At 40.1% G+C, this 10038-nt stretch overlaps 2 protein-coding genes and 1 long non-coding RNA gene across 4 annotated transcripts in view; 2 read left to right on the top strand and 1 right to left on the bottom strand.

Moving 5' to 3' along the window:
* The window catches only part of LOC107101897 (V-set domain-containing T-cell activation inhibitor 1-like), a 7212-nt gene extending 5137 nt beyond the window's left edge, over positions 1-2075 (bottom strand). The window contains exons 1-2 of one of the 2 annotated variants that reach the window (XM_015400982.1): positions 1964-2075; positions 1556-1705 (exon numbers count right to left, since the gene is read on the bottom strand). In XM_015400982.1, coding sequence (XP_015256468.1) covers positions 1556-1619 — 64 coding nt within the window. In that variant the 5' untranslated portion in view covers positions 1620-1705; positions 1964-2075. Of the gene's footprint in view, positions 1-1555; positions 1769-1963 lie in introns of both variants that reach the window. The other variant, XM_015400983.1, reaches the window with a different exon arrangement.
* A 4419-nt stretch (positions 2076-6494) lies between these two features.
* On the top strand, positions 6495-9300 carry LOC107101894 (Fc receptor-like protein 4). Its single transcript, XM_015400979.1, has 3 exons — positions 6495-6575; positions 8271-8562; positions 9041-9300. Exons 1-3 carry the CDS (start codon positions 6495-6497, stop codon positions 9298-9300), a joined length of 633 nt encoding a protein of 210 aa, XP_015256465.1.
* Positions 9301-9376: 76 nt separating this feature from the next.
* Positions 9377-10038, top strand: part of LOC107101898 — an 8751-nt gene continuing 8089 nt past the window's right edge. Inside the window, exons 1-3 of the long non-coding RNA XR_001482102.1 lie at positions 9377-9419; positions 9502-9660; positions 9740-9844. This is a non-coding gene — a long non-coding RNA (uncharacterized LOC107101898). The remainder of the gene's footprint in view (positions 9420-9501; positions 9661-9739; positions 9845-10038) is intronic.

Genomic DNA, 10038 nt, shown 5'->3' on the forward strand with positions numbered 1-10038 from the left:
AGAACTTTTTTGACTATAGTCACTTTACTTGAGTGATTTTTTTGGCCAGGGGGTCAGGATTTATATAACTTTCTCCTCCACTACATTTCTATGAAGCTGTTATTTCCTTGTTCCTTTTGGCTCAGCTTAGCCTTGAAAACCTGTTGCTGTTTTTCTTTTTCTGAATGCTTTCCAACATGGGTGGGCAACTCCAGTCCTGGAGGGCCTGTATCCTGGAACTTTTAGATTGAATCAAGTAAAGAAAGCAGCACAGCTGTTAATAGCGACCTTTTATTGGAGCGCTGCCTTCTACTGCTGTGTGATGGCATAGAGTTAGAGCCTGGAGAGTGAAAGGTGGATAAAACGCCACATGGCCGTTCAGACAGCGGACATTTTAAAAAATATCTGACTTCTTTAACACATCTAACAGCATTTTTGGAGTGATGAAAAGATAAGAATCCAGTCGTTTACACGGCAGTGAAAAAGACTGATGTGGGTCCAACTGCAGTTCCCTGCAGTTGGAATGAAGCCAAAGTTCAGTTGAAATGATTGGTGGAGCTAAAGGTTGAGAGATGAATAACAGAAAAGTTCTGTAGGAAAGCACAGCAACATGTTAACATAATGTAGGCTCACAGCCACAGCAGTTTTCCACTGAATCGTTCCATTTTTAAGAGGAAAGGAGAACAGTTTCAGTTAAAAACACTCTAGATGACTCAATATGACTAAAGCTGGAAATGCAACACCTTCCAATCATTGTTGAATTAAAACTGCAAATGTAATAAATGAAACAATATCCAAGGGACCAGTTAGTTAAAGTTTCTGTCCCAGATCATATCGGTAGAAATGTATAGAGTATTGCCTTTTCAGTACAGGGACCATAATAGAGGCCTGGGCCAGTTCTACAGGGGCCACTGGCCCCTATATGGAACCGCCGATCTGGTATAGTACAGTTTTCACTTTGTTGCTCCATACTATAGATAATTAAAAGGAGAAACTGATTGCATAGTGGGGAGGTAATTCAACCATTTGATTCAGGTGTGCTGGACCAAGTTTGAATGGAAACCAGCCCTGAAGGACTGGAGTTGCAATCCCTGCTTTTCAACATAATTCTTATTTTTATGGCATTTTTATGCTTTAGTTCTTTCCAGGTGGTGCAGAATCTGTAACAGGTGGTTCTATGGTTTCTAAATATTTTTACAGAAATGTAAAGATGTTAGAGTATTTAATTTGTACTTATGATTACTTTGGTATTTTCATTGGTGAATACTTCAGTACTTTAACTTGTGTAGATATTTGACTACTTTTACTAGTAGTTAAGTAGATTAAACTCTGAGTATCAGTACTTTTCCTAAAGCAGTTTACTACTGTTGAGTACTATGGCCACCAGTGTAAGTAAAGGTCAAACTATGGAGCTTTTTTTTAAGCTTTTATTGATTTACTGTCAACACAGACTGTCCTCTGGACCTGCATGCAGGCTGGTATTACAGTTTAATTAGTAAATATTTACACTGTTCAACGTCAAATAGAACATCTTTTCTCTTTAGTTTACTTTAAACTGTGAGGAAACTTTACTCACTTGCAGCTGCGAGCTCCATAAATCCCAAAACAAGACAGAGGAGAGCCCGGTTCAGTGCATCCATTGGAGCAGGGCGGTGTGTGGAGGGAGGAGATGGGACCGACTGCAGGCCCAGGGATCCCTTCTACACTGTCTCACTGATAATCCACTCTGAAAGGATCCCAGACAGATGCAAAATATCACTTCTATGACCACGCAGAGGAAGGACTCCTTCTGTTTGGGAACAAAATAAATAAGACACGGCAGAAAGAAAGGCGCGCTTTGAGCGGGAGGAACTAAAACAACCGACAATAAGGAAGTGAAGTAATCAGTAAAACTGCTCCTGAACTTTCGGTCCGGATCCGAAATGACTGATAAATAATGACTCTGGAAATGTAAGTTTATCTGTAGATAAAAACAGAATCAAACCTTTTAAGTTGTAATCTTTTCTTCGCTGCTTGTTGTTCTTCCTGTAAATCCTCTGATCGCTCCCTGAGAGGCGCGTCTGCGCACAAGCTGCAGTTACCCAACCACTAGGGGGAGCTATAGATACATTTACAGAAAACTGATATACTGTGTATTTATATTTCTAAAAACTCCATAAATTTTTTTTCCTATTTAGTGAAATCATAGAGGTAATACAAGAACACAATAATCATAGTTTATTTATAAAATAAACCTTAAAAACAAAGTGTGCTCAAACATAACAACTAAAAGAAGAGAAAAAATAATTAATGAGCAAATGAATCCAATCAGTAATAAAAGGCAAATATGTAGCTCCCTGGATCCCTGATGCATCAAAATACATTCTGCATTACAACAGAATTTAAAGTTACAGAGAAACGCCATAGAGGAGCAAATACACAATAACAGTCACACCTCTTCAGATTATGACGTCTAATTTCACAAATTATATTCTGAGTTAAATCAAACAAGTTGTGCATTTTAAATATTTATCTCTTTCATGAATTTTAATTCCTATCATGCAGGAAAACAGCTGCATGGATGCTTTATCTCATTCATTTTTGCTACAAACATGACAGTGATAGTAAAAAATAATCTGTGGCCTGAGGATCGGCGGTACCCTGGTGAACCTTGAGATTCTGTATTTTAACTTAAATATTAGGCTTAAATATCGTTGTTGTCAATGATCAACTCTAAACGCTGCTAAAATACAACATCGGTAAAAGACCTGTACTTATGTAGCACTTTTTCAAGTCTGGAGACTTGACCAAAGCGCTTTACACTATATTCAGTCATTCACCCAGACAATGATGGTGGTGAGCTATATTGTAGCCACAGCTGCCCTGGGGCTCACTGACAGAAACGACGCTGCCGTACACTGGCGCCACCGGGCCCTCTGACCACCATCAGTAGACAATGCAGGTGAAGTGTCTCGCCCAAGGACACAACCACACTGAAAGTCGGAGCTTGAACCATGAACTCTTCAATGTCAGGGCAAATTCCTACACCCAACGCCACTGTTGCCCTATTAAATTAAAGTAAAACACTTTCTGGAAACAATAAAAATGTAGCACAAGACAAACCTCTGATTGAGTCATGGAGAAACAGATTTGTGATTTTTAGTCTTGTTCTTGTTAAACTTGTTAAATTCTTAGCTGCAGCATTTCCAAGCTGGATGATCATATATTGGTAGACAATCAGTGAGGCTCTAAGGAACAATGTTCACCACTTGTGTTCTGTCCCCAACACGTAGAAATTGACCTCTTAATGATTATTGCTTATTTCCTGTCTTTCAGTAGCCTGACGTAGTCCTACTCAATTCTAGTCAGAATATGAGTCTGATACTGCTCCATAGAGCTGTGATTATGGGGCGTGTTTCAAAAGAACCAGGGAAAAAAATGCCTCTGCACTCAATTGGATAGACCTACAACCAATAAGAGCAACGGAGTGCGTGACGTATGTTAAGCGACGCATAGTTGTTGTCAACAAAAATCAAAGCGTGCAGCTGCACGCCTAGAATAAGAAGATGAGCCTTGATCGCGTTTCTCTGTTCCTCTTTTAAAATTAATTTGCTGTCGATATCTTCTAGAACAGACCTAATAGCAGAATCTACTCACCTCAACTCTCCGGCGGCAGCCATTGTTGTCGTCACCCAAGCGCGCTTTGGTCACGTGGTTGATTACGTTACTGTTGATCATCTGTCCATCATCGTATAAAGCCCGCCCTGACAATTTGATTGGATCGCCAGAGAGTGGGCGATAATACTCGCGCTACTATGGAGCAATGCCAGACCGAACTTCCCGACCTCATACCTTGTGGGCGGGACTAAGTTCGGAAAGGCACCCAGGCTAGTCTTTCAGTGTACCTTTGTCAAAATACCAGGATTATGATCAACTGACCCTACATTTGTTAACAGTACCTTCATTCAGGCTAACTAGTATTCAATCCATAGCGGCACAGAGGATTGGAGGATCTGGGTGGTTGAAGACGACACAAGAAGGAGCTGCCAGCCTCATATCAGACCATGCAATGAGTTTATGAAGAATCCATCCCAGCTGATGTATGACAGAAAAAAACGAGACAATTTCAAAAGCTAAAAATTGACTACAGCCTCCAGTTTATCCATGAAGGACTAAGTCTTCATGCAGGCTTTATTATCCCCAATAAAAGTCTTTGACATGCCTCTACTATCACACTTATAAAAGGGACTGAGAACATTAAACATTAAGAACCGTGATCAGTGAGTTCTTACAGTGGAGCGAAGGTAATGGGCTGGGGTTAAACACTGGAAAAGCAAAGGAGATGATGGTGAACTTTAGCAAAAAAAGAGCTCAACATAGATCTGTCATCATGGAGGATGAGTAAATCGAGGTGGTCTCCTCATATAAGTACCTCGGAGTCCACCTTGACAATAAGTTGGACTGGTCGGTGCAGGCAAATGCGGCATACAAAGGGGCAAAGCAGAATCTACGTCCTCAGATGACTTAGGTCATTTGATGTGTGTATAGATATGCTTTTCCTCTATTATCAGTAGGTTGTGGACCGCCCTGTTCTTTTTGTGTTTGCCTGCTGGGGAAACAGCATTACTAGCAGGGCTAGGAGTAGAATAGACAAGTTCATGAAAAATTGGTGGAGAAAAGGACTAGGGCAATAATAGACTCCATAACAGCCAATGGGAGCCATCCATTGCACGGCACTATGGTGTAACACCCGTCAACAATGCATTGGTAAAGATAAAGCACCCTCTGTTTCACAACGCCAGAGTATTTCAACATAGCAGGCCATGACACAAATGGTTCTGTTTTGCTGCAACAGTTATCAACCTTTAGAGAGGCAGACAAGAAAATCAGCTGCAATTATGAAGGAAGCTGCCATACTGTCGTACATGTATGTCAAGTGGAAGAGACATTTTCCAATTGTTATGTCCTATCAGCAGCACGGCTTATGAACTGAATGCTGTTCAGGCAGGTAAGTAAAAAAAAAAAAAATTGATGAATTTTAAAATAAAACCAAAATATGACCAATAGGACATAAAGTAAAGCTTTAAACTGAACTGAAGTCCCAGAACAGGAACAGTCACTCAGAGTTGCATGCAGAAAATACCCAGTCTCCACTGTAGATGATTTATGATAACAGGATGCCTTATCAGGGAATGTGTGACTGCTTAAAACTGTCATCACAACGCAGATGACCACTGGGGAGTCAGAGTTCGAGACATCTCCATGGGACGCTATGGCAACTGAAATTAAATGCACTTCCAAGGTTGTCTGGATTTGATAGAACAGTTATTGAAAAGTTGTCCAGGTGAAAGATTAACATGCATCTTTTCTGTTCAACAAATGAACACTGATGAAGGTATCACCATTCAGAACAGAGGACCCAGGCAAGACAGACAGTTGGATGATTCAAAAAGCATTTTTTTAAAGCGACGGGCTGTTGATTGGCAGTAGCAGTGGTTAGGGCGTCTGAGGCAGGAAACTCTGGAAAGAGGAAAACACAGGTTAGTGACCACGGTAACCTGATGGAGGATGATATGAACACCCGATTAACTAATCTGGTTTACAATTTCACTCCATAGGCAGAGAACGAGTTTGGATCTAGCCGGTCAGGCAAACAGATCTGAACAGGAACAGGCAGGCTCAAAGATCCAGGAGTCCAAAGACAGTTCAGGCCAAACATTCGGAAGGGAACAGGTGGGCTCAGTGGTTGAGAGGCAGAACAGGTTAGGATCAGGTAATAAGAAACACTAAGGAACTCTAGAAACCATCTCACCACTGACTAGAAAGAACAAGAATAATCTGGGCCTGATGAATGGATGCAAGCCCCATAAATAGAGGCAGGAGCAGGTGGATCAGAGGACCAGTGATGAGAAACCGGGCAGACTTAAACAGGTGAAAGGAGTTAATAATTAAGCCAGTCATCAGCACCAATATCATGAATGAAAGGAATCTTTTTAGGTTTTTAATTAGTTTTATTTATAAAATCCATTCTCCAGTTGGTTGATTTGTCTTATTTTCTATCTGGTTCATTTGAAATTGATCAAAGGCCAGCGCACTGAAGAGTCAGTTGCTGCAAAGTGGTTTAATGTTTCAGCACTTCACAAAGCTTCTCATGCCAAAGATGCCACCAACTTCTCTTTCTGCCTTGAGTAATAATGCGCTCTTTGCTTGTCTTTGCATGTCAGACACAGCTGCGTTCTCAGCGCTTACTTAATCTGCCCGCACATGTATCAGAAAGACTGGTTGGGTTAGAAAATAGAGAGCAAATCTGCCTTGCTATGTTCTGAATGACTTTCCTCCAGCCAGGGAGGAAGGGGCCGTGAGAGATAAAAGGTCTGCTGCTGCACAGACGGTGAGGCTACATTCAGCTGAAATCTTCAAGCAATTTGCTTGAGTTAAGTATTGATTTTACAGCTCTGGTTTTGACCTGATACCGAATTTAGTATCAATATCATGGATATTTTAGATCTTTCCACCCACCTCTAGTTTGCATCAATATGCTACATATCTTCTATAAGTCTGGGATCTATTCCTCCATCATCTGCTGCAGTAGCAAGCTCGACAAGCAAATAAAGCAGGTCGGTTCTGTTCTAGGAACTCCTCTAGAACCTCTGGAAATGATTTCACTGAGAGAAATTTGTCATAAAGTGAAAAACATTATAGAAAACAAAGAACAACCTCTTCATCAAACTGTTAAACAACAACAGAGAGTCTTTAGTCAGAGGCTTCTCCAGATCCGGTGCAAGATAGACCTCTACAGAAGATCCTTCTTACCTACAGCTATCAACACCTACAACAACTCGATGGAAAATAGAAGATGGGTTATTACATTAATTAATTGCTCTTTTGGATCAATTGAATATTTTTGAATGAAAACTAATTGAACTGAATGATGTGGAGCTCACCTCAAACATGAAGAGCTAGAGGATAATGCTGCTAATGGTGGAGGATATTCAGACTTCCTGCTTCTTGGAAGGTCAAAATGTGCATCAGAGAAGGATGGATCTTAGCTGGGCTGTGCTCTCTGAGGGTCCTTCTGTCTCCACATGGGTTTGTTGTGATAGATGCTTGTGCATCTTCTATGATCTTTATCAGCTCCTTCCGGCCTGTGTTGAAGGGCAGTTCTTCTCCCATCTAAAATCTACACATCAGGCTTTTAGCAAAGTCCAAGCTATGTTATCTACACTGCAAGAAATTGAAATCTAAATAAGTCATTTTTTCTTGCAATAAGTGCATTTTTTCTTGAATTGAGGAGGTAATTGAGACACTTTGCCGATGGAACAAGACAATTTACATTTAAAATAAGAAAACACAATTGCATTGTCTTATTTCAAGTAAATATTATCTAATTATCTTATTTTAAGACTAAGAATACTCATTACATTTGCAAATATCTTATTCACCTACTCAAATTAATGGTAAATACACTTAATTTAAGACATTTTTTCTCATTTTTAGATGTTTTTGCAGTGTACTCATTATTTTAGCTTGGAAAAAAGCCCTTATTGTTTTTATTTTTTCTTTATAATCTTCTACCAGCACATGCACAGATGCTTTTGTGCACATTTGCACCATTTATCCTCATGCATTTATAAACAGCTGTATGATATATTGAAGCTTTTGTAACGTCTAAGTTGTTGCCATTACGATGTACAGTTGAATGTAAAACATAGAGAAGTACATCTTCTGATATTTTGTGTTTTTTTTCTTCAATGATGTTTGATATTTTTTGATGATGTCTTCCTTATCCTTGAATAAGGCAAAAGCTTAAATAACTCATCCTTATCAGGTTAGACACATTAAAGCCATGGTGCAAGTGTTAAATTTGTAGCACAGGCATGTTCATCATGTTGTCAGTGAAATATGTCCTAACTAAGATGAACAGGGAAGTAAAGCTCTGTGAAGCAGGAAGCGGCGAGGCTTCATTTACTACATATCGGTCAGAGCTGATCTCAGATCAGCAGCAGCAGGATGGAGGAAGCAGCTCCACTGTGGCAGCTCTGTAAGTTACATTCGTCTGTTTTACATTTTCCAATTTATCCTCCTTCCACAGACTGTTCCATAGAGATAACCATAAGAACTTTAACTTTATTCTGCAGTGGGAATATTAGTTCTGTGCTGCAGAGCGAGTCAGGGTGAGTAAACATTCAGGCTCACAGTTTCTCAGATAAAAAAAAAAAAACATTGTTCTTTCTCCCAGCTCAAACTGCTGGGAGGTCATAATGTTGATTAGTTATCTGACTGTTTATCACAGATTGTGAGCAATTGTTTAGCTAAATGTCCTTATTCTCCTCCCAGCTGGTCTGACTGTGAGTCCCAGCAGATCTCAGTTCTTTAAAGGAGAATATGTGTCTCTGAGCTGTGAGGAGAACAACAGCTCTGCTAACTGGACTGTATGGGGGAAAACAACCACAGGAAACAGGACTCAGTGTGGATATGGATGGGGGATATCAGCTGGTTCTACCTGTAACATCACTTATGCCGATCCATTGGAAAGTGGAGTTTACTGGTGTTCATCCTCCAGAGAAGAAGCAGCCAGCAACAGCGTTAACCTCACCATCACTGGTAAGATCAGACACATACATTTTTATCCAGTTCAAGGAAAGAGATGAAAGAAAATTTTTATAAGTGTTAAAGCTTTTAAAGTTTTCTTAAGATGATTGTTGTTAAATGTTCATCTTTTATTATGTGTCTAATGTGTAACCAATAAGATTTAATAAGTTGGAATGGATCATTTTCAGGTGTTTCAAGAATCATAATTTCTATTGAAAGTTGCTTATAAGTATTTGACTTCTAGTAAACGTCATAAACATGTTAAACATAAATTAGTCCTATCGGTAAACCTGTTTGTGTTTTAGTGCATAAAAAGCTCAAATGAACATTCAGCTTAAAAATGTTTGTCCTTAAAGCAAACAAACAGTATTTTTAAATGTCACCATGTTGGTTCTGTTTTACTGATTGATGAAGTAATCACTGCTGATTGAATAAACAGATGTTTGATGGAGGAAATGGATGAAATGCTGTAGTTTGTCTCTGTGTTGAGGTGGATCAGTGATCCTGCAGAGTCCTGTCCTCCCTGTGATGGAGGGAGATGACGTCACTCTGAGCTGTCTAACAAAGAACACTCCCTCCAACCTCCCAGCTGCTTTCTATAAAGATGGCTCCCTCATCAGCACTGAGCCCAAAGGTAACATGACCCTCCACCATGTGAACCGCTCTGATGAAGGCCTCTACAGGTGTAAAATCAGTGGTAAAGAGTCTCCATCCAGCTGGATCTCTGTTAAAGGTCAGCAGCTTCACTAAACGCAGATAATATCTGAACATCCAATAAAAGTTTATACACCTGATTCCATTATCTTCCTTTTTCTTTATCACAGAGAAGCCTTCAACCACCTCTCCATCCATCACAACCATTCTCACAGGTGAGGAGTTTAACCCAATCCTTCATCTATGGGTGTTGGCATCAACAGTCGGTCATTTATTTAGTTCCCATCTTGTTTCTAGGGACAACCACCACAATCTCTGTCACCACAAACTCAACTGCTCTGGTTTCTTCCACCGTTCTCTTCCCAGTATTGGTTCCTACTGCCTGTGTCTGTGTTTTGGTTTTCCTGGTGGTGCTGGTCGTACTGGTGAGACAACGTGCTCACAACAAACCTGAAGGTGAGACTAACTTCTCAGCCATTTTATCTTCAGAGAGTTTTCAGATAGTCCTGAAACTGATTCCTTTGTTCATTTTCAGCTACCGTAGGAGGAGGAGGAGGAGGAGAGGGGGATGAAGTCACGTACAGCCATGTCCAAATACAGCAGAGTGAAGAAGAGAAAACCAAACCCAGACAAGAACATGGTGAGATTTTACAGCGTTTTAGAGCGAGTTGATTTAGAGGAACCAGAAACTCTACCAGCATGTAAGGCCTGTTAAGGATGGGTTAAACAGTTTAAAGTTAATCTATGTTCTAATCTGAACTAATGGTTAAAGTGTTCATGGAATATTGAGGACCTTTGTTTGTGTATCCTCCATCATGTGAATTTCACAGGCCC

This window comes from Cyprinodon variegatus, unplaced genomic scaffold (assembly GCF_000732505.1).
Source record: "Cyprinodon variegatus isolate N-32 unplaced genomic scaffold, C_variegatus-1.0 Scaffold1169, whole genome shotgun sequence".
Lineage (NCBI taxonomy): Eukaryota > Metazoa > Chordata > Actinopteri > Cyprinodontiformes > Cyprinodontidae > Cyprinodon > Cyprinodon variegatus.

Excerpts from the sequence above, each read along its gene's own strand:
- LOC107101894 (XM_015400979.1), top strand. The coding sequence starts at position 6,495 with ATGCTACATATCTTCTATAAGTCTGGGATCTATTCCTCCATCATCTGC. Across the intron at positions 6,576-8,270 it reads TCGACAAGCAAATAAAGCAG|CTAAATGTCCTTATTCTCCT; the intron begins GTCGGTTCTGTT and ends GCAATTGTTTAG. Across the intron at positions 8,563-9,040 it reads CGTTAACCTCACCATCACTG|GTGGATCAGTGATCCTGCAG; the intron begins GTAAGATCAGAC and ends CTCTGTGTTGAG.